This window comes from Acipenser ruthenus, chromosome 4 (genome assembly GCF_902713425.1).
Source record: "Acipenser ruthenus chromosome 4, fAciRut3.2 maternal haplotype, whole genome shotgun sequence".
NCBI lineage: Eukaryota > Metazoa > Chordata > Actinopteri > Acipenseriformes > Acipenseridae > Acipenser > Acipenser ruthenus.
This window is the reverse complement of record NC_081192.1, coordinates 97,588,597-97,613,345: the sequence shown is the minus strand read 5'-3', so window position 1 is coordinate 97,613,345 and position 24,749 is coordinate 97,588,597. Positions and strand designations below refer to the sequence as shown.

The 24,749-nt window shown below is 37.6% G+C and overlaps 1 protein-coding gene across 1 annotated transcript in view; it reads right to left on the bottom strand.

The window, feature by feature from the left end:
* Nucleotides 1–5,060: 5,060 nt before the first annotated feature.
* LOC117967562 (MAM and LDL-receptor class A domain-containing protein 1) overlaps nt 5,061–24,749 on the bottom strand; it is a 166,919-nt gene continuing 147,230 nt past the window's right edge. Inside the window, exons 79-87 of the mRNA XM_059023145.1 lie at nt 23,926–24,127; nt 21,678–21,956; nt 16,815–16,940; nt 14,876–14,942; nt 11,042–11,133; nt 10,852–10,948; nt 9,871–9,940; nt 8,173–8,241; nt 5,061–6,022 (exon numbers count right to left, since the gene is read on the bottom strand). Coding sequence (XP_058879128.1) covers nt 5,936–6,022; nt 8,173–8,241; nt 9,871–9,940; nt 10,852–10,948; nt 11,042–11,133; nt 14,876–14,942; nt 16,815–16,940; nt 21,678–21,956; nt 23,926–24,127 — 1,089 coding nt within the window. The 3' untranslated portion in view covers nt 5,061–5,935. The remainder of the gene's footprint in view (nt 6,023–8,172; nt 8,242–9,870; nt 9,941–10,851; nt 10,949–11,041; nt 11,134–14,875; nt 14,943–16,814; nt 16,941–21,677; nt 21,957–23,925; nt 24,128–24,749) is intronic.

Here is a 24,749-nt window from a genome sequence, read left to right as displayed (position 1 = left end):
CGTTTTCAAGTTCAATGCTTTTATTTATGAACTTCTTTAAGAGCCCACTGCTCCAGCCACTTGCTCAGCACCGACCACAATGAGCGTGCAACGCCCCGTTTTATAGCTAAGCCCCGCCCCTTTATGTTAATCGGGTGCCAGAGCGAACAGCTAACCCATTGGTCCCCAGCCGCACACCAGGACCAATGGGCACACACAACAAACAGCCTATGACAGGGGCAGCTCGCACAGCCAGACAGAGCGAACCCGCAGCTACAGGTAATACAGACGGGGGAAAGGAACACAATACAGCGGCAATAACAGACAATAGAAACAAGAGGGAATACAGTACACAAACACAATACACGGATCGTTACAAGTCGATTGTGGAGATTTGGCGGTAACTCTAAAATCCAGAGATCCCAGACTGCTTAGATATCTTACATTAGGGGAGTTTGTCCTTGCTTTCTCCATATTCAGGGATGTGTTATGCTCGGTATACCCTAACCGCAGAGCTGAATTGGAATCTTACGAATATTACATCGTGGAGCTGTCTGTCAGATACGGCGGGACTATGTTTTATGAGTATCATAAAGCATTCTCTGCAAAAGCAGCAGCAATATTGGCAGCAGATAATCACATCGTCAATTGGGCTAAACCTGATCCAGATCTATTTAATAGAATTTTCGGTGGTTTAAGGGCTAATGCATGTGGGGTCTGCGCTTCAACAGCTCATTCAACAGCCCTCTGCCCTAAAGCTGCAATTGCATCAACTTCTAAAGCACCCGGTTTCGCCGCTAATTCATACAGATTTTCAGTACCTAATCCTATACATTCTTCAGCTCCCCTCGATCAATCTACAAGGAAAGACAAATACGGGCGCAGTATCAGATTTTCAGGAGGAAGACAAATCTGCAACAATTTCAATACTGGCTTCTGTTCGAATAGGCAATGCAATTTTATCCACATGTGCAGCAATTGCGGTGACGCTCACTCTAATACAATCTGCCCTTTAAAACGCAAGTGACTTTCCCCAATGCTCACCGTCTTTACTCCTATAAACATCCTGGCATTATCAAGTAAATTACAGAATCATCCCGACAGTAACTTAATTAATTACCTGATCGACGGATTAAAAAATGGTTTTTCAACCGGTCTTACTCAAATTCCTTCTTCCTCGTTCCAAAGCAAAAATCTTTATTCAGCAACTCACGATCCACAATCAGTGCAGTCTCTCATCGAAAAAGAAATTAAGAAAGGATTTATAGTCGGTCCATTTTTAGCTCCTCCTTTTCCAGTATATAGAATTAATCCTATCGGCATTGCCACGAGGAAAATGTCAGGAAAAAAGCGTCTCATTATTGATTTATCAGCACCACGGGGGTCAAGCACCAGCAGCATTAACTCATTAATTCCCCAAGATCAATTTTCCCTGCATTACATCACTATTGCAGACGCAATACATTCAATTAAATTAGCAGGTCGTGGTTCCTGGTTAGCAAAAGCAGATATATCAGACGCATTTAAAGTAATGCCAATCCATCCTTCTCTCCGGCACCTGTTTGGTATATGCTGGGAAGGGAAGTTTTATTTTGCCACTCAATTGACTTTCGGCTGCCGCAGCAGCCCGAAGATATTTGATACCCTGTCGGAAGCATTATGCTGGATTCTCCTTAATGTCTATCATGTCCCGTTCTTGCTCCACTTGCTGGACGATTTTTTAGTAATTTCTCCTCCTTCAGATGCACCAGCAGAAGCGATTTCCAATCTTAAAAGCTTATTTTCTGAAGTTGGCGTTCCGCTTTCAGAAGAAAAATCAATCGGTCCCCTTCATTCTTTGGAATTCCTTGGAATCATTCTAGATACAGAAAAGTTTGAAGTCCGCCTGCCTGAGTCTAAACTTAACCATATTCGTTTGCTCATTCAGGATTTTCAGATCAGTAAAACAATTAAAAAACGGGCACTGCTTTCATTGCTGGGTTACTTTAATTTTGCAATACGTATCATTCCACAGGGGAGGACGTTTATATCTCGGCTGCTAGCGCTGGCATCAACAGCAAAAAATCTGGACTCCTATTTAAATATCTCTTCAGAAGCTAGGAAAGACATTAAAATGTGGTCTGCGCTTATTCAGCACTGGAACGGTCTCTCTATGTTTTATGATGATTTCATTTCAGCTCCTCACGATATGGCTTTATTTACTGAAGCCACATCTCTGGGATTCGGAGGTCTATTTAATAATCAATGGTTTTGCAGTACATGGCCTGAGGAAATCGAGAACATATCTCCTCATCTAAAATCCACAGCTCTACTAGAGATATACCCAATTGTAGCAGCTGCCCAGCTATGGGGTCATCTCTGGTCTAAGAAATCAATACTATTTTACTGTGATAATTCAACTACAGTGCATATTATAAATAAAGGACGTTCCTCCTCTGCCCTTATAATGCAATTGCTGCGGCGGCTAGTATGGATTTCAGTCTCTAATAACTTCCTAATACAAGCTCGCCACGTACCGGGCATTTTTAATAATGCAGCTGATGCTCTTTCCCGTTTACAGATTTCCAAATTCCACAGTTTGCTGCCCTCAGCTCTGCAATATCCAGCAGCAACGCCTCAGTTCAATCAGCTGATTTTCAACTAAATCCAACTATTAATAAACTTCTTAATTCAGCTCAAGATTACATGGCATCAGCACTTGCCCCATCTACCAGATCCTCGTACTCTACAGGTTGGGCATGTTATGTAACTTTCTGTTTACAAAGCAGGATTAATCCTACTCCATTCAACCAGGACTGGATTATGGCGTTCATAGTGCACGCAAAGGACTCTCTACATCTGGCACCAGCTACAATCAGACTATATTTGTCAGGAATTCAGCATCAATTTCGCTTGATGTCCATCAATTCCCCAACTCTATTATCAATTCCAGCAGTTCGTCTCCTTTTACGAGGAATTTCCAAGTGTTCTCCGGCTCCTTCTTCTGCTCGCCTGCCTATTTCTATAGACATTCTCAGTAAATTGATTTCAATTCTCCGCCACGGCTGTTTTTCTCCATTTGATGATCTAACTATGGAAGTCATATGTCTATCTGCATTTTTTGGATTTTTGAGATGTTCTGAATATACAGTTCCTTCTCTTGCCAGCTTTCCTACCCTAGGTATCCGCTGCAGTGACCTCAAGCTCATCCCAGATTCTCATTTCATCTTATTTCTTTGCATTTCAAAAACAGATCAACTGCGGCAAGGACAATGTATTCAGCTTTCTAAGATCAACTCTCCTCTGTGTCCCTTCACTTCCATGTTGAAGTACATTGCAGAACGCAAAGCCATTTCATCCTCCGACCCTTTGTTTATCAATTCAAGCCGGTCCATTGTATCAAGGCATTGGTTTTCAACACACCTTTCCACCGTGGTATCCAGAGCAGGTCTTCCTTCGCAATTCTACACTCCTCATTCATTTAGAATAGGGGCAGCTACTTCAGCCGCAAAAGCCAACATTAACCAGCATTTAATTAAAAATATGGGGCGCTGGACTTCATCAGCAGTTGAAAGTTATATTCGTTCTTCATCATCTGAAATATCCTCCGCACATCAGTCCATTGCTAGTATGTCCGGAGTGGGGACGACCTTTCTGCCTGAGCCACCAAAGATTTCCCCCTAAGAAATAAAGTTAAAGAAAGGGGGGTTTTTTCTTTCCACTGTGCAGAGGGTCTTCACATAGTCATTAGGGTACAGTCTACTAACCCCTTTGTCACGTTAAGTGTTTGTTTTCTTTCGTCTAAATGTTTTCTCTTTTCTTCTTTCTTATGCATTGGCGGTTCTCTCTTCTTTCTTCATGTTGCGTCAGCGGGGAGCCGGGGGTCCATCTTTTGGGGGGTTAGTGATTCCACTTTCTCCAACCCTTTGTTAAGCTCCGCTTCATTTACCTCATAGAGGAGGGTTCTCCATGAGTCAGAGGGGACCCCCGGCCAAACCCTTCCATCTGCATGTATGTTTCTTTTGGGATTCTTCTTTCAGGTCTGATGCCTCTATGTGAGGGTCCCCAAGCAGTGGCATCCCTCGTGTTTGTCGGGTCTCCTCAAAGACGGTGGCCCCTCTCCTGTTTGTCGGGTCTCCTCAGCGACGGAACCCCCCTTCTATTATGTTGGGCTTCAAAGAGGTGGAACACCACGCATTATATGTTTTAACAAATACTAACTTTATGTTTTCTTTCCGGTTCGCGAGCCTCTTCGTATGTCGGGTAACCTCAGAGACGGTGCCCCTCTTGGTATGTCGGGTCACCTCAAAGACGGTGGCCCCCCTCCTGTTTGTCGGGTCTCCTCAGCGACGGAACCCCTCTACTGTATATATTGGGTCAGGAAGAGCCAGAACCTCTTTTGTGTTATTAATACTAATTCATGTTTTCTTTCCGGTTCGCGAGCCTCTTCGTATGTCGGGTAACCTCAGAGACGGTGCCCCTCTCGTTTGTCGGGTCACCTCAAAGACGGTGGCCCCCCTCCTGTTTATCGTGTCTATCGATCAAGTAAATGTTGGGCCTGGAAGAGGCGGAGCCCCTCTCTCCATGTGTATATGTTTACTAACTCTGTCAATAAACACTATCAGGTGGCATAGCTCCGCCCCGTGAAATAAAGGCTGTAATTGTTTTGTTTTTTTCCCCTGCTTCTCCCAGCACACCACTCCTGCTAGTCTATACTGATTCTGCAGAGAAAATAAAAACCCTAAATCCAAAGTTTTTTTTTTTCTTATACCAAATATCAGGATGACAATGCCTTAAACATCTGTACAATGATAACTATTGAAAATGTGCAAAACAATGGGTTTGCTGTCATTTAATTGGTTTTTACCCTCAGTGTGAATCTCTTTTGTTCACACTGTGAACAAGAGTATTCCAGAGGCCAGCAGCAGCTTTACTTTTTGATTTGGTAGGCATTATTAGTACATGTCACATGAATGCAGGAATGCAGGGCAAGCAGAGGAATTGCTAAATTGGTTTTAATGAGCTCTAAACTATTTTATTCAACAGAGAGAACTGAATATGCCACTGCTGCACACCCACCACAAAAAAACAAACAAAAAAAACCATGTTCAATATTTATTTTCTAGTTCAGCTGAAATTAAAGTCAAAAGACAAAGAAAGAAACAAAGGTTAACTGTTGCTTGGAATGCTGACACCATAGTGAGCACTCAATAACATAAGACACTGACAGAATGTTTATTTGTAGTACTAATGTATACCTGATGCTTCTGTGCCTAAACTTATGGCTTATTTGCAAGCATCAGAATTTCATCAAGATAGAACTATTGCATACACCTAGCTTTGCTTACTTTAATTGTGAACTGAAGACTTCAACACCCAAAATAAGAAATAAGGTGTAATAAAAAGAGTATTAAAAAAAAAAAAACAAAAAAAAAAAAAACAGGCAGTGATCCTGTTAATTGACTTTGCAATTTTATATAAAATTGCTTTTCATCAAAAAAGTTTAAGATTTTTTTTTTTTTTTTGTTAGACCGCCATTTCAAGTCTTTTCCAACACAGCTAACGGGCAGTGATTTTATGAGGCTGCAAGCACACATTAAATGTAACCTTTGTTCTTTGGTGGATGTGTTTACAGCATCAGCAAATATGTCAGGGTACCATAAAACAATGACTTTCATTTCAAATCCCATTTCCAATTAAGTTTTCATTTTACCACAATTTAGTCAACAGTCAGTATAAACATATGAATATAAATACAAAACATGTTTAAAGCTTGGATTATTAATTTATTGTTGAACAAAAAAATGTGTTTTTACATTATGTGCTTTAAATTTGTATGAATTATGACAGTATCAGCATGTATAATTTAAACAAATCAAATTAGAAACATAACACATCTCTGATTTGCTTTACAGTTGTTCTTTTGTTCAAATGGTTTTCAACACTGAAAGATGATCATTTTTTAAACTTCAGGACATCAGGCAGTAGGTTTCACATCTCCAGCAGAAGAGACATACAAGGGATTGGCAAATGAATGAGCAGTGTGTGTTTTATTGCCAGGCTCCTGTTATCATATCAAGACAGAAAAAGCAGTTTGGAATAGTTATTCAGCATTTTATAAAGGGGAGTTTTTCAGGCATTAAAAGTCTTTTCACAAAACCATACAATGGACATTGAGCAAGTATGATATAGTGTACCTGAACACAGGTAACTGATATGGTAGTGCATTGGACTACCAGTCTTTATTGGTCCATTTATACCATTGGCTTATCTAAATGTAGGTGCCACTATCACTGCACCTTAGTAAAGAACCACTGTAGTGCCATTGCATGGGCTTTGAAGAGGACTGTCAAATCGTGCTCCTAGTTCTTTGGCATGTGTGTCTGCACATTCCCATTTACCCTTCCTTTAACCTCATTTGGAAGGTTTTACCACCACAATAGCGCTGAGTGTTTGCCTTCACAATGATGATGTTGAAACTTGGATCGATAAGTACTGATTTGTGAAAATACAACAAACATTAGCAATACGACCACCATGTTGTGCCAACATACTTGCAAGTAAAATATACAAAAATACGGTGCATATTTCTCAAGGCTAAATAGATTAAGGAAGGCATTACACTGCATGAAACCCTAGATAAAAAGCTGAAGTCAATACAAGTTTAAAATCCAAATACCAAGGACGCCGTTTACTCCCTTCTGGCATTATTGTTAAAAGTAAATAAAGCTGAAAAAAGCCATCTGTTCCTATATATAATAATGAATCAGAAAAGGTACCAAACATGACTGGAGGACTATGTCTTCAATTTGCAATAAATCAGTCCCTATTACTGTTTACAGGCTGGATTTACATGTCTATTACCCAATTGATGATTTTTTAAATGTAGTTTTTTTTTTTTATATCAGTGCTTACAGCAGGGCTTCCCAACCCTGGTCTGGAGGACTCAATGTGTCTTCTGGTTTTCATTCCAACTGAGCTCTCAGTTACTTAACTAGACCCTTAATTGAACAAATAATTTTCTTAATTGGACCTTTTTAATTGTCCTAAAATGTTATAGCTAACTTGAAATCCTCAACTGTTTAAGCGCTGAAAACATGTAAAAAGGTCTAATTAAGCAAATGATTAGTTCAATTAAGGGTCTCGTTAAGTAATTGAGAGCTCAGCTGGAATGAAAACCAGAAGACACATGGGGTCCCCAGGACCAGGGTTGGGAATCCCTGGCTTACAGGATAATAAACCCCATTCTAATACAGAGCTTCTTTCCTAGCATCCTTCAGAAATGCACTTAGTTAGGGGCTTTCCTTGGGGTCTTGCTGATCCCTTAAAAGTTAGATTTCCCATACCATTACTTTAAGAATAAACTTGTAGAGCCATTATATAATTTTCACTGGAATGCAGACTAATAATAATAATACTCTTTATTTTATATAGGGCCTTTTATGTAAAACATCTCAAGGCGCTTTACAATTAAAAACAAAACACCTACAAATAAAATACTAGGCATCGTTTTTGGGTTAAAGGGCACTTGCTGCCAAACTATGCACCACTATAATTTCAGAGAAAATGGTTTCTTTATGATAAAGATAAAGTTGAACCAAGGCACAGAACCTCTGCTTGCCATTTGTGCCTTTTAGTGTTCTAAATATTGAGTGTCAGTCTAATGAGTTATTGACAACTCTAATATACTGTATTACATGTTACACTAAAAACAGCTTGGGTTTTAAAAAGTCCAGTTTCCATGTTTCCAAACCTGTATGATTTCTTTTTTTTAAACATTTATTTTTGTTCCAGATCTATCCTTCTTACTATGTGTCTCTTGTTCATTTAAATTCCTAACGGCTTTGGGCAGGCATTTGGATACAAGCCATTGGTTTCTTATAATTTGAATTATTTGCAGCTATCCTACACTATACAGTACCTGCATTGAAACTGTTATAATGGAGCACAACATTCTACATCACTTATCAAACTGTTGTCATATTAATGTAAGCTGCCTTTACAGTGCAATGTAATGCACTTCCACTGTAGTGATATATTTCACATGGGAAACAGCAGCCAGTCCACTAACACAGTAGCTGTGCGTGGGACTTACTGAACATGGCTAATTTAACATTACCAGTATACTGCAGAGCTGGTTTAGGGAAGCATTGATAAGCCTCATTATCTCACCGTCATAAACAGCCACAATAAAAGCATTTTCCTGATCCCTACCTCCTGGTGCTCCTCCAGCCATGGATAAACACTTACATTAACCCCGGGGACTGCATCGCTCATGGAGAACTGAAAGAAAAAACACAGTTTTGAGGCACAAATCTGGCAAATAGTGTTCAGGTTATAACAGTTCCATACTGAGCACTTTGAAAGCAACGGTGATACAAACAGGATTTTTAATAAGCCTTGTGCAGATGGCAAAAGGATTTTGACCACAAATTGAAGTAAAAAAAAAACAAACATTATACATTATTTAGAATGCTGATTCAGCATGTGGAGCTCTAAAATTTTGGACACCAGGTTTTTCAGAGAAAATATCAGCAACAAAAGCAGATCTGGTTGTTATGCTGGTACGTATTTATAGTATGGGCACTTTCATGGTTGATTTTGTAATGAAAAGCAAGCTGCTTCTTCTAAGACTGATTATCATTTAAGTTTTGCCTCAGTGGTTCAGCAGGGAGATTGGCTGAGTTACGGATATGAATTTTATAAACTAGATTCACTGCTTTAGATGGATGTACACCACACATCTTTCTTCACAGCTCACACACAGGGTTCTATTCAATTGTTCTAAATGGAGGAAGATCTAAAAAACACTGTTTAAATAAATAAAAGATGGGGTCTTTGACAAAACTAAAATGTATAACGGTGTCTTCAGTGTATTTTATCTTAAAATTAATAATACAATAGTTATACGCCACTGTTTAGATCAACTGAATAGACTTGGTAGTCTGTTCAGTACAAATTTCAGTAATTAAGAATTTGCTATGATTACATTTTTAAACATAAAGTAGCATGTGGTTTAATGGACAGACATGCTGGGAAGAGTCATAGTCCATCTGCTTATGAAAGAACTGCAATAGCATACTATTCACCAAATCTGCATGATGCTTCATTTTATCTTTCAGACGTTCCCAGTTTGGCAATCCAAACAAGAATTCACTAAGTAGAAAGTGACTTATTTTAAGAACAGTTTATTTATGTTTCTTAGAGTATGGGTTTTAGAAAATGACCCTGTGCAAATGCTTTTTTTTCAGAAGAGGATTTATGTTATCCCTCCAAACTGTGTTTTTGTTAAATGGATTGGTTGCTAATTTCAATTTTGGAAAAATAGAATCACATTTTCTTCTGAACGTAAACACTGCATTTGTCCTCCTGCTGAGAGTAGAACAATTCTCTGCTCCTCCTTGCAAAGCCCTTTGTCTGTTGCCTTGCTTACCATCCTCTTGTCTCATTCACAACACCTTCAAAATGCTTAAAATGGAACAGTTCTGAAAGAAGCATGTGTTGGAGTAAACAATGCACTAGTACATTTGGTACTACACTAGGTTAAATAAATCTCTGCAGCCACTGCTGAGGTGAACGACCTAGGAAGTGCAAGCGTAATGAGCAGACACTTTCTTTAGCCTAATCTAGACCCATAGATCATGTTTCAAATTGAAAATACAAGTTAACTACAATATGTCTCTATCGAAACTGTACTTTTGAGACCTGTGTTGCTAGTAGGAGTGCAATACAGAGATGATGTATGGAACTCTTATCAGTTTAAGTCAATATGTGGAGAATTTTATTCTGCATGGTTACTCTGCAAAGTCAACATGCAAAACAATAAGACATGATATATTTTTATAATCCTGATTTTCCAATTGTGTAATGCTTTCCATTGTAGATCTAGAAGTCATTGGAAGTGGCAATTACCTCAGATTTGCCCTCAAAACCCCCGTAAACAGGATTCTCCATTATTCCATAACCCACCTCAGTAGATTTCCTAAACACAAGGGAGGGAAAAAAAGTTATTTTCTAAATGATACAAGTAACATTTACTCCAGTATCTCTTTCAAACACATTGGTGAAATTGAACAAATTCCTGTTAATATAACACAATTGGAAAGAATACATTTCAGAAAAATTTGAATTGGCTTATTTTATAAACAGAATAACTAAAACTGGTAATACAAAAAAGTTTGACCAGGTGCCGTTTATAAAAGAGAAAACACAGTACCAAAAATGATGAATTAGCTACCATCATATTCATGCCTGTTATATACAGGGTGTGCGTTAACTTCTGAAATCTTCAAATTCACAGCCCTCCATGTTTATCATCTCTTACAGCTATTTTCCCTCACGTGCACACGTTCCCTGTAACCAGCTGTGCATCATTAGTACACATGATGGTGGTTATGTGAAGCAGATTCTGTCACATTAGAAACTTGACTCAGGCCAAACAAAACTGTCCCTCATTAGAGGTAAAGAGTTTCAATCATTTAGACTTTTGTGCACTAATGCCGCTACAGTGTACATCTAGCCCACGCTTATTTTACATTTGCTCATGCTCTTATAACACAGAAGTGAAGCTGAACAACAAGGCAGTGATCCTCTTGCAATTACTACTAATGTAATATAAATACAGGCATTTTTCTCCTTTAAAAAAAATATCTTAATTGGAAACATTTGAAAATTCAGCACAGTGCTTGGTAATGTTTAAAACTCATAATTGCAGAACAGCATTAGTACACAGTAATGAAGTTTATTAAATGATATTCGCTTTTGTTAGACCAGCTTTATTAATTAACATATGTAATTTTGATTTCTTTAACCACTAAAATACAGAGATGGGTTCAAGATTATTTTGAAAAGGAATGATGGGTGGCATGTGTGCAAAAAAAAAACCTTACTTACTGAGGGAGCATTTTTCTTCTATACACAAACAACAAAACAGCAGCTATTCCAATCACAAGCAGAATTAATCCAGCCCCCAGACCAGCAAAAATGCCAACTAAGGGAAAAAAATGAAATCATTGTAATTCAAAAGAGCAGGCACTTGTATGGAACATTTTTAACAGTGTACTTCCTTAGGTTTCCTTCCTACCAGATCCGTTTTCATGATAAGGCGTTGAGCTCGGTGTTGGAATTAGCTTCTCTTTCAGATTACAGCGATTCCCCCTCCATCCTTGTTCGCATCTTTAAAGAAAAAAAGAAAATGCAGATTGAAATTAACTGTTTATCCTCACAGCAGGCTACAGCACTGGTGATATGAGGTCAACGTTTCAACATGCCTCCACTGCTCTCTCAAAAGGAGGAATTATCTTTTACAATTTACTTTCTGCATGATAAAAATGACAACATGGAAAAAAAAAAGTTATTATTATGGTTTCAATAATTACAACAACAGTTATGACACACAATGCTGTAACACCAGACCTCTGTCACAGATATTCCAACAGCTAACATTTCCTATACATTTGGATTCAGTGGCATAATAGCTTGGCCTTTGTGAAAGGAACTGAAACTGCTTGGGCACACCTGGTCTAATCTTGGGTTTTCCACATGTTGGATTAGGATGAGACTGTTTAAACCACTACATTTAAACATGTATTTAAAGAGGCCAAGTACAATTACCTACTGGGAATCACCCATAGTTTTTCATCTGGTATACATGTTTGTCATCAACTTGATTAAAAAATAATGTTACACAATACTGCCGTGTTACACTGCCTGTTATCATTTCATCAAAAGTGATAAATTCATCATACTTTTAAAAGAAAGGCTTAATTGTTATTGAGTAAAACAAAAAAAATGTTCTTTTAGTAAACATTCTCAACCTCAAGTCAAAGAATTACATGATTTAAGCCTATCAGTACTGGACAATAAGACTTTTTTCAAAGTCTGTTTTTAATAAAATAACATTTTGTAAACCAGCATAACCAACAGAGTAGAACAGTTGAATGATAATCAACTATTATGTTTTTGCCTCCTTAAAAACATACTTAAGGGGCTCCCGAGTGGCACATCCAGTAAAAGCACTCGCTAGAGTGCAGGATGCGCTCTATAGCCTGGACGTCGCCGGTTCGAGTCCAGGCTATTCCACAGCCGACCGTGGACGGGAGCTCCCAGGGGGCGGTGCTCAATTGGCCGAGCATCGTCCGGGGGGAGGGAGGGTTAGGTCGGTCAGGGTGTCCTCGGCTCACCGCGCACCAGCGACCCCTGTAGTCTGGCCGGGCGCCTGCGGGCTTGCCTGTAAGCTGCCCAGAGCTGCGTTGTCCTCCGACGCTGTAGCTCTGAGGCGGCTGCACGGTGAGTCTGCAGAGTGTAAAGAAGCGGGCGGCTGACGGCACACGCTTCGGAGGACAGCGTGTGTTCATCTTCGCCCCGCCCGAGTCAGCGCAGGGGTGGTAGCGGTGAGCTGAGCCTAAAAATAATTGGGCATTTCAAATTGGGGAGAAAATAATAAAAACTGATTGGCAACGACTACATTAAAAAAAAACAAAAAAAAAAAAAACAACATTCTTAAAAAACATTAGTTAAATTGCCCATGGATTAAGCTTTGTGAATATGGTTCTGTGTCTATTGTGTGTTTCTTTAAATATTAGAAGGATAATCCATATTGTTATAACTTTCTAGCCAATATTCACATCCCATATCTGTTATTAATATTTAAAAATATGCTGACTGAGGGTAGGAACTTTCCTATTGAGTTACAAAAAGGGGACTTATTTTCTTCCCACATAATCTAGTTAATCAGAATATTATATTTCCAAATAAAATCTCTGGATATTCGAGTGGCTAACCACAGGGAATGTACAGAGTGAGAGACTAGACTTTTCTTAAAAATTTTACAAATATACTCCTTTCAACTGGCATGCCCCCTTCTCTTCATTTAAACATTGGCTACAAATGTGGTCTGTGATGATTGGGAAGATGTAAAGTAAACCGAACTTGAATGACATCTATGATGAAATTAAGATGAGGTACTGCCCACAGATTGACCAACCAGGTATATAAAATAACATTAGTGACATGAATTTAAATATGACATTGATGCAGGGTTTGGCACAAAACTGTAGTGTCAGCATTCCAGAACAACCACATATAGTGACACAGACTGACTGCTTGCAATTGTCAGCATTTGCTCACCACTGTGGATGCAGGTCTTTCCTGGTCAGGGTTGAAGCACATTGCCATGGCAAAGCATTGGGAGGAAGCTTGAAACTGCTGTACTTGGCTTGTTCAGTATCTGATATAAGCCAAATTAGCTTTTTTTGTGAAAAATAAAGTGAAGCAATACTGACAACCCAAGGAGAAACCTTCACATATCTCTGGTTAGCCACACAGTAAGAGGAAGTCAAAGTGTTTGCTGACATGTCTTTAATGGTTTTGGCACAAGCCATCTTGCATATTGCTGCTGCCAGACACCTGACTTGTATTATGAATCCTGCGTGGGTGGTGGTTTAACTGAAACCTGAAAGGCTGTAATTGGTCTGGCCACGTAGTGCACAGACTGTGGAAAAACCATCACTGGAGTATCTGGGGTAGAATTGTTGGTTCAACACATGCTCATGTCATTGCTGTTAGGTATAATATGAGGCAGATTTTAGTGTACGGCTTCTGGAATCTCCTATATGGGGAACGTAATTTGTATGTTGAGTTTTGACTGAGGCTTTTGCAACCCCTTGTTAATTACATAAACGGACACTGGAATAAGTAAGCATTATATAAGACATTTTAAAAGGTGCCATCTGCAGTTCTTGGCAGACAGACAGCCCCCAACCATAACAGTTTGTTTAAGGTTTTAAAAGGCAAGATTGATAAATCTGTTTGTTTTTTGGCCAGCTATATGTAGTACATGTTTGAATCTGGTTGGTCCTGTAAAAATGCTGTAACTTTTTTTATTTTACTCAATTTTTAAATCCATATTTCCACCATGACTCAATTCAGGCAGGAGAAACAGCAAGAATTTCACAGCATTTTAATCACGTAGCAGAAACTTCTATAGCATTCTTATCCACAATACACTGGAGATGTGTAGTACAAGTCTTGGTATTACAATAACACGTAAATTAGTTGATTTTTTTTAGGTTTAATTGTACTTGTTACCAGTCTTATCAGATTATATGAAGGGTAATCATCACAGATGAACTGAATTTAAAATGAACACGCTAAGAGTTTGGTCATTCTTATTTGAAGTGCTTCAAAAAGCAAAGTCACTGGGTAAATTTGGCAGTTCTACATCACTCTTCTTAACAAACTTTACACTAGTGTGATGATTTAAAGAAACGAAAAGCAATGGAGTTTGAACCCCACAGGCAATTTACAGCTTGAACGCCTTTACTCTGTCTGCTGCGTATTCCAACCTAAGAGATTGCTCAGCTCAGTATGCATGCATGTGTCCTCTTTAAAACAAATGCCACCAGCTTTAAAGAGCATTGACAGCGGCAATGCAGTGCAGCCTTTCTAGCAATTTAAATCATTTAACCCAGTGGACAACTGTGTTTGAGCCTGGCTCTGGTGCTAATGGTGTTCTTAACTTAGCCCCCAGTGGACATTAGTCCGTATCTCAAAACCTACACACAATGGAAGTTTCAGCTTGAAAAGAGACAAAGGATTAAATTGCAAGTGGTGTTTGTTCCATTTTGCAATGTACCTGCAGAGCAACAAAGGCAGCTTACTGACTCCCCTTACATGAGCACTAAACTCACAAACAGCAGTTAGAAAATACATAGAAAAACAAGGACAAACAAAGAAAGGATACATATCTACATAATGTCATACTTTACACTGTTATTGAACAGTGGATTATTATCTACAGCCTTGTAACTGTACTTACACACTTAATTTTAAATAAAAGTAGTTAATACAAAGCAGTTAGCATTATCATCGAAAAACATTGAGTTAAGACAGAAGAACACTGAAAAATCATACTTACTGGCACATAGAGCCTTCCATATTTATAAAACACGTCCCGCCATTCATACAGTATTCACTCGGGCATTCTGGAAATAAAATTAAACATAAATTATATTTACAGAAGTAGAAATAATGCTACTTAAATGTGAAGGCAGAGAAAGAGGCAAGTGTGATACGTGAAAATTGTCTTCAAGGTTACTGAAAAGTCTGTTTACAACAAAACAAATTATGTACTGTTTCAGCCTGCTGTGTTGTATGTCGTCCTCTAATAGTTTTTTTCCAACATGATCACAAGTGTTTTTATATATAAATCAGGTTCATATCATGAAAATGTCATCATGCATCAGAACATCCACTGCTCGCACCCAAACAGAAACATGCCATTGGTTCCCGACTCACGCTTTTCTTTACTCTCTGTGCTCTCAGAGATAATCCACAGAGCAGGCTGTGTGTTTTTTATTCACTGTTTGTTTCCTTGATGATACCTGATGCTAATAGTTAGTGTCACTGTGGAAACAACCAGTGAATATAAAAAACACACAGCTCGTGAACAGGTTTAGCAAACAAACAAACAAAAACACAAAGGGTGGGATATAAACCGAATAGCAATAAACTAAGGGAAAACTGTACTCGAAATATGCTTTACTCATTCATCTAAAAGATATTATGAGAAAGAAGCTCAGTAAAGAATAATACACCTTTACCAATATCATTCATTGAGAGGACTGGTTTTCTTTTTCTTTTTTAATCCTGACTTTACATGGACTGGCATTTTGAAGCACACTTTCATAAAACTCTGATTTTAGTAACAACATTATTTACTTACTCTCTGTCCGGTGGCTCTACTGCAACTATGTTCTCATGATAGAATGCAAAATCAACATTTTTTTGTAAATAAACCCACTACTTCTCTGTTCTCCATTTGATCAGACAGTATACAGGGTAAGCACAAAAAGAGATTTTTTTCTTGCGGTTCCCTGCCAACGGGCAGACAAGTCAGCAATGTGAGAATGTGGCTGAACGGATTAGTCTAACTGGAGGAGAACTTACATACAGCTATGGCCAAAAGTTCTGCATCACCCTAGACTCTAGGGCCCAGAGAATTAACTAATTTTGTTTCATAAAGTTGAATGAAACCTGCTGAATAATGTTACGTTAACATATTGAATTACATACCGCTTTTTTAGTTTTCCATATACTTAACGAAGAACTGACGAAAATTGAAAAAGGAGACATTTCGAAATCTAACATAAAATACTGTACTACTAGCATGGTTTCTGGTAGACTTTTGTGATTATTTTTGTATTATTTTAATTTGTATTATTTATTTCTTAGCAGACACCCTTATCTAGGGCAACTTACAATTGTTACAAGATATCACATTATTTTTACATACAATTACCCATTTATACAGTTGGGTTTTTACTAGAGCAATCTAGGTAAAGTACCTTGCTCATGAGTACAGCAGCAGTGTCCCCCCGGGATTGAACCCACAACCCTCCGGTCAGAGTCCAGAGCCCTAACCACTACTCCACACTACTGTAGTTTCTTTGATTACATGATGTTAAAAAAAAAAGATCAAAATTCTGTTTATAATATTTATAGCTGTTTATAGCTGGCTCTTTGAGCTAATATATATATATATATATATATATATATATATATATATATATATATATATATATATATATATATATATATATATATATATATATTAATGAATGTCTCAATCCTACAGTTCTAGGTGATGCAAAACATTTGGCCATAGCTGTACTTTCAGTCTTTTCAAACTTCAGGGTGCTGAATCAAAGGCAGTTGTTGGCTGACATTAGTGTGACACTTCCAAAAGGTGTTGATTAGGGGAATTGAGGAAACCAGGGAAATGGACCAAAAGGGACCACTCACCACAATTAGTAATAGTGATTACCTCCATTGGTTCTAATTTGACTTGCTCTCACCTGTGCAGCTTGACTCATCAGGCTGGAATTGATTGCAGTCCACAATGCCATTGCAGCGCTGGGAGGCAGGCATGCACCTTCCTGTGTCTTCACACAGCAGTGAGCCATTCAAACACAGTTTACAAGCTGCAACAAGTAAGCATTCTGTTAGGAAGGTGAGCGTCCAGGGAGCAATCTCCTTTGTTGAAATCTATCCCACTGAAAAAAACATCAGTACTGTAGAGATCACACAGCTGGTTATGTGACAAGGTGAGAATTCATACTCTTCTTTCATAAAATATTGTTTGCTTCGGATCTCTGTTTTGATCAATATGAATGTCAGGAAAATGCATTTCATCTGGCAGAAGACATTTGCCTAAGGGTCTGTTCACTTTTAATAAATGATAAGAAGATAAGAAATATTTGCCAGGGATTGCTGGGTCTTGCTGGAACAATACTGAACAGATCTGTCACACTTGTACTTTACTTGAACAAAAGTCATTGTATTTATCTTGCTCTTATTGTATTACTTGTATTGTAACACTTGAAATGTATTTGCTTACGATTGTAAGTCGTCCTGGATAAGGGCGTCTGCTAAGAAATAAATAATAACAATAATAATAATCTGAGGCCTTTCATCACCTAAACCTCTGTTATCCCATTATAAGCTTCTGAACCTGCATCTCACATCTAAACGAGCTTTAGTTGACTATAGAGTGTTTTTTGTTTTTTTGACAGAAATTTCTTCGAGCCGCTTTGAAAGATGTACTTTTCACCCTGTTTGAAATTGACTTCAGGATTTGGCTTCAAGGATTTCTTTGGTTGATCAATAAAGCATGGAGTCTTGAACTTGAGAGTCCAGTTGCAGTTTCGGTTTACTATTAGATATTACTGGTTTGTAATACGCTTTGCCCAAGCCAATTCAAAAACTGTCCAAAGATGGTTGCGAAGGTTCATTTATGTATGTTGGACTAGTAATAAACTTTCAGTAACCTAAAGTTATTTATAATGAATAGTGCATTGCAAGCATGTCTAAAAGTACTAAAGAGCTGGTGTTCCTGATACAGTAATGCAAGCAAAACTCAAATTTCATAAGACTCCCATGTGTCTTCATCTTAAAGTAATAAAACAGAGGAGGAAGGGCAACATTTGTTTTAAATCCTGGTTCATTTCACTCAGAATTTATAGAGTGACTGTACATCAATAAGAACATGACTCATTTGCATCCATCTGGTTGCCTTCATACTGCAGACCTACTGTTTCTCCTCATTCACCTGACGTATCAACCTTACTGGATTGATGAGATAACTGTGAGCTGCACTGTACAGCACTTGACCAGACTCCTGGAATACTGTCACACTTGAAACGCTGAAACGACCATGCATGAGAACTCACAGCCTGATAAAGTGGGTCAACCAACTAAGAACCTGCCAGGCCCACTGCAAGAGCTTCAAAACCAAATCCCAGGAGCCCCTGCTATGCTGCTGGGTATTCTCACAGCTTCCAATAGGATGGCATTTCCAGATTTTATTTTATTATTATTTTGCAGAAGTGGGGTCTAAGGAAATTGCAGTATTTATTTCATGGAATCAGCTTTCATTAAATGCTTGTTATGAGAAAATTAGTGCAAATTGAATTCCCCTATAATAGGCAACTAAATTGCTTCATGGCTATTGAAAACAGTTGTGGTTTCCCTTATTGGCTGGCAATTACTAAACATTTTAATGTCTCAGCAATATTTGGTCTATCAATCAACCACTAATATCTCTCCAAATCACAGTGTTTTTAAAGAGTAAAATAATTATCCCTTTGTGAAGAGACCAGTATTCTTCAAAGTTTTGTCATACAATTGAAGGTCATTGTTTATTTTGTGTATGTAAAACAAAAACAAAAAAGATTTTTAAGGACAAGTAGATTTTTCTAGCATTTTGTCACTTGGACAAGACGTTTTTTTCAAAAATTGCACATCCCTGGTACTGAATACATTACCTGTTAGAGATCTAACAATTTTGCAAAAAGACTTAGATCATCTTCCCAAGAAACACACATTCCATTCTACTTCATTGAAATGAGAATTAGCTGAAAACAAATGATCGGCCTGTCTCACTATTTAATTCAAAATACAAATATTTCTTAAACAGTTTTTTTCTGCCACACTGAGCTTCCAAAATACATGTAAGCAAGCATACTGTTAAAAAGCTAATCCAACATTGACCACTTGTCTAAGTAGATCACCTTAAATGACTGCTTTTCAGATTTACCAAATTTGTATGTCACAAAAAATGAGTGACGGCCCCATCTATTGTGGGTCCATATACCATCTTATTAATAACAATATAAGTACAATTAACAGAAGACATACAAACTAATATATACAATTGTATTCAACTTTTTTTTATATAAACTTTTATGTTTATTTAGTTATTTTCTAGTTAGAACCATTGTTGAATTCTACTACTTTATGATTCTTTAATCCTTTTGTCCATGGATTTACTTTTGTGTTCAGTGTTTCTACTACTTTGTTGGTTCAATTTCTATAGAGTTAAATTTCTATGTGAAAGACAATGTCTCACAATGTACTTTAGTAATTTAAGCTACATCATCCAATGGTGATAATGTGTATGGCTACTATATGTGGAATTTCAGCATTGCAAAATATTCAGTTTTCTCTCTTTTATACTGTTTTAACTAATGCTTTAAGCCAGAAGGAATATAGCCCAAACCATTTTAAGACTGGCAGCTCTGCTTATTATTGTTGATTAACACATGCAACACACTGCACAAGGATAATAAACAGTCTTGAAAAGGCTTATGTTTGATAATGTCACATTTGGAGGGCAAGCAAAGACGGAGAGCTTCAACGCACAGCACACATGAAATAATTTGTAAAATCATTGTATATTAAAATGGCTTGAAAGCATCGTCTGAAAATAACACCTAATAAATAAAACGTAACTGAAAAGTGGGTAAATGAATATAAGTAGTGCATTTACAAAGACTGCAGGTTGCTGATACCACATGCTGAAGGGGTGAAACAGAACAGCACACACTGCAAGAGTTGCCCCATTCAGACAACTGGAAGTTGTTGTAACTGAATGATAAAGACACGGGGCTTGATTGTCAAACTATTTCTAATGAACCTATGTTATTAAATATTAAGGTTTATACAAACTTTATGAACTTAAACACACAAACATTCTACTAATAAATGTAATGACAAACATTGACTGGAAGGCTTTATCAATGTCTTAATTTTAAGAACTAATATTCTTCACGCATACACAAACACACTTATAAAGATTTCACTATGTACATATTCAGATGGTGTATGATTCTGATTTAAAAATCAGTGAGATGCTATGACTCATCCATTTTGCAGCAATCAGAAGTGACTCAGATATTCATTAATTCCAAATCTTACGATGGCTGTCTTCTTTTCATCTGCCCATCCAATTGAATATTGTCATTGATTATCATCTCATTTATATGGACCAGTATTAACCTACTGAGAGGTGGAAGGTATGAGGACTTGGAAGATTTTAAGTCCTTATTTATAAAAGCAAGTACACTGACTTACCTATAGTACTGATCATCCATGTGAATTGTTCATAATAACATACTGCCCCTGCTAGCAGACTACTAGGTACCTACTGGCCAATACGATGACAATACTAATGTTGTTGAAGCTGACACCCTGGGATCCTTCAAGAAGCTGCTTGATGAGATTCTGGGATCAATAAGCTACTAACAACCAAACGAGCAAGATGGGCTGAATGGCCTCCTCTCATTTGTAAACGTTCTTATGTTCTTATGAACATAATACTAATGTTCAATCCCATGGACTGATAACAATCAGACTGGTTGACATGTTCAGGCATTTAAAATCTTTCACAGATTTGATCAAACTGTTCTACTGGAAGCGGTGTTATTGACTCATGGTAATCTATCGCACACATTACAATGGAAGTTGACATTTTGACTACTGCCTTGCAATTGACAGTTACAAAAACAACTATCCTAGCCCAATATTTTCTTTAAGTAAAACATTTTCAGAGTCATAGGTGAACCCACTGTCACAGATTAAGGAGAAAAGGACATTTTTGGGTTATGCTAAAATGGTAAGTTTAGCAATGGGACAGGGAATGTGTTATATACCCTCAATCACTGGAGAAGTGGTGTGTATAATACATACTGGCACAGTATACGCTCTCAAACTAAGACCAGCATTCATCCAACTTGATTATTTGTACTATGAAAATACTTCAACAATGTCATGTGGAAGGATGTACCAATGTTCTACACAAAGCCATATCTAGATGCTTACCATTTATTTATTTATTGAGTGAGGGTGGCGAAACCTTTTGAGGATTACATGAGAAACTGGAAGCGAACCTCCTGTGGTGTTGATCTACTTTACAATGGCCACGGGTCATATACAATGCTCATTTATATAGTACACTCTTTCTGCACCACTTATATCTGCATTAGTTCTATACTGCCAACTTAAATGCTGGGATTACAATTTTTTTGTTATATATTTTAGCTGAGTAGTATGTAGGTTTGTACCGTGTCCTGTTATTTAAAACGTATGTATCTGTTAATACTAGACAAAGGTATGTGACCAAATGATGTCAATTTGATACAACAAAATGACAACAGAGATGGGAAGAATAAACATGACTGGGGGTGGGGAAGCCCTGTGATGGATTACACGAAAAACTGGAAATGTACCTCCTGAGGTATGTAAGAAGAGGTATAATCAAACTAGTGATTTTCTTTTTCATCTACCTGTATGAGAAGCCATGCTGAGTGGCAGTAGCTTCACCTCTGGAATACAACAGAGGTATTTTGCTGTGCTTGGATGGAGACAATAAGGCAACTTACGACAGCTAAATTCATCTTCAGCACTGGGGCAGTCAGCGACTCCATCACACCTCAGCAGGGAGGGCAGGCACTGATCATTGCTACACTGGAACTGGCCGTCCCCGCACAGATCCTGAGGGGGCAGTGTACCCGGGTTCTTAGTGGGGCAGTTTGACTCGTCAGACTCATCCACACAGTCTGGCTCCCAATCACACAGCCAAGTCAGTGGTATACACTCGTAAACATACTGACATTGGAATGAATCCGGGCTGCAGGTCAGGGGTTGAGGTGTTATTGGGCCTTTGGGAATAAACAGAAAAAAAAACCTCAGTAGGATTTTGAAGTACTTTAGAAAGCCAAAATAATTGAGTTAAACATTTCTTTCTCAAGTTGCCTAGCAACCGAGAGCAAATCCTTTACCAGACAGCAAAGGAGGGAGGTGATTTTACTTCCCAGCAGGAGTGCAACCCTGCCACTTTCTCTCAGGAAGACAAAACAAACAAAAAAAAAGATTTAAAACTTTCAGCCTATTCAAGGGGAGAAATACGAACAGGATAAAAGACTATTGAGGCTTTTAGGCAGGGAAATAATTTAAAAGTTTAAAGCTGTTATGTACCCTCAAACTCAACTAAAAGCTTCACAGAAGCAGTTGGCTTCTGTCTTCAATGAGGCAGCAGGAAGTGTAAAAGAAAAGAAAAAAAAACAAGAAAAAAGTGGGATTAGTGGCTTGACGCTAACGCATACATGCACATACTCTTGAGGGAAAGTGGTGAAAAGAAGGGGGAATCATTAATATGCAACCATAATGTGTAATCCATGGGACACCACACCAAGAAAGTTATATAGGAGTGCCTAGAGCATGTAGAAATGTTAAGTGGGCCCCTTAGTTTGGAGGTCTTAGTTAAAAGGGACAGGGCAACTGGATACATTTAAATACAATAGGTTTATGAGGTTAGTTAAGTGTATCCCACTTCTGTCAGTCTGTGTCTGTCTATCAACAGTATGTTTACGTAAATGCTGAAGTCACAATATAGTTCTGTTAGACATATCAAAAGATTCTGCAATGGTACTATTGAAGTAAGTCTGGGTTTGCTGGCTATAACTTCATGCAACTATTTGAACTGATTAAGATTCACACTGTGTTTATCTCCTGTTAATAAAACAAAAATGCACTTAGCGAACTGCTTTGGGACATGATGTGCTTGATGTGAAAATAATAAAAGGAATTTCCTGTTGAATTCATTTTCATAAATATATATAAAGCTTTGTTGTGTCTTGTTTTGCAGTATCTCAGAATAAGGGTTATAAATGAGCAAGCTGGCAAGCAGTGCACATTTCTAGACTTTCAGACTCCATTTGAGCAAAATAAAATTCCTCATATTGGTTTAGACTTAATTCTTTTATTTTAGAAATGTACAGGAAGCTCTGGGGACTGCCAAGGCCTTTTATTTATTTATTTATTTATTTATTTATTTATTTATTTATTGGTGTTGTTGTTTTGCTGGATTGCTTTAAATGCTATCAGGTTAACTAAGGTTTGGTATGCCCTGGGTTTCAGAGTTGATAGCTCTTACATTATGTCTGCAAAATCTTAAGCCTAAACATTGCAGTTAACTTTTATTTGGTGGTTTATATTTTGAGCAAAGCCATGTTAAACCATAAGTAACTGGACAACATAGCAATGGGGGGGCAAATAAAATGACCCATAAGGGAGTGCAAATGAACAAAAGATAAACACTTTTCTAATGTATTATTTTCTTTTCAGGTAAAAGATTCAAGAGCTGAAAAGCTGAGTTAAATGTTCATGTGTGTTACTACTTTAGGAGCTGTGAGTAATGGAAACTTAAAACTCTATTATCTGCTAAGCTTGTGGCTAGTCTGGATTCAGAAATGTCTAATTGTATCATTTTCATTAAGATACACTGCCTAAGAAACTAAATTTGATTACTAAAAGCGCCAATGTAAATGCTCTGGAATATATAAAGACATTTAGTAACAGTTTTGTTGACTATTTTAGTTTTTTAGCTCCTGTAATGATTAGTCATGAAGAATACTGTTGTAGCTAAAATGTAATAACTTCGATTGGATTTAAAGCCAAAATGTAATCTTGATTTAAAAAAAAAAAAAATCTACATAAATTGAATTGCCAAAAACACGGCCACACTTAACGCTATTTTTTTTTTTTTATCATATCAGCAATCTCACTTCTAAGCTGAATTCTGCCCACTTACTGCTTTCAAGAGTTTAGAGAATTGCAATATAACCATACCTCCAACTTCACATTCTGGGGTGAAAGAAATATCATCCAAGGCAATATCAGTTAGACTGTCTCCACCCACTTCTGCTGCAAAGGCCACTCTAAAGGGGCTATGATTAGAGAGAATAACATTTGCATAGTTCCACGTGTTTCCTTGGTAGCCATTTACATACCACATCAACAGGCTTATGCCACTTTCTCCAACCGTATAAACCTATTGACAGTGAAAAAATAAGGTCAGTTATTGTAACATTAAAAGCTCAGAATTGTAAAAGGTGATGTCTTTTCTTCATACTCATGCAATTTAATGTTGTTCAGGTTCTCTCATAGAAAAATAAAGTTGAAAACAGCTATTGAGAAATGTAAAACTTATTATTTATTTGTCACAATTAAGGCTGTCATTTGTCAGGTTCTTGTTTCCAAATTTGTTTAAAAGTTTAACCTGAAAGAAAATTTGCAAAAACTGACAAAGTGATAGGGTGATGATGTTGAAAATAACCCAAACACGACCTCTGCGCTATATTGGAGGGACTGTTTTTCAGCATTTCAATGAACATAAAATTGCCAACTTGATGGACTCTTGTTTTCCAAGGTGTCGAGACATTTCCAGTGCTTTATTGATGTGGTCGTGAGTGGTTTCTGTCAATGTTACAGTAAATGATTTAAACTTGCCTGAAGCTAGCTGTAAACTTGAATGAAATTCACTTTGTTGGTATTTTATATGTGTCATGCTGATGGATGAGATTATTTAAACCAAGTTGCAGCCAGTCTAAATCATTACAAAAATTACTTAGCAGTGTATATATTTAGTTTAACTACAGAAGGATTGATAGATA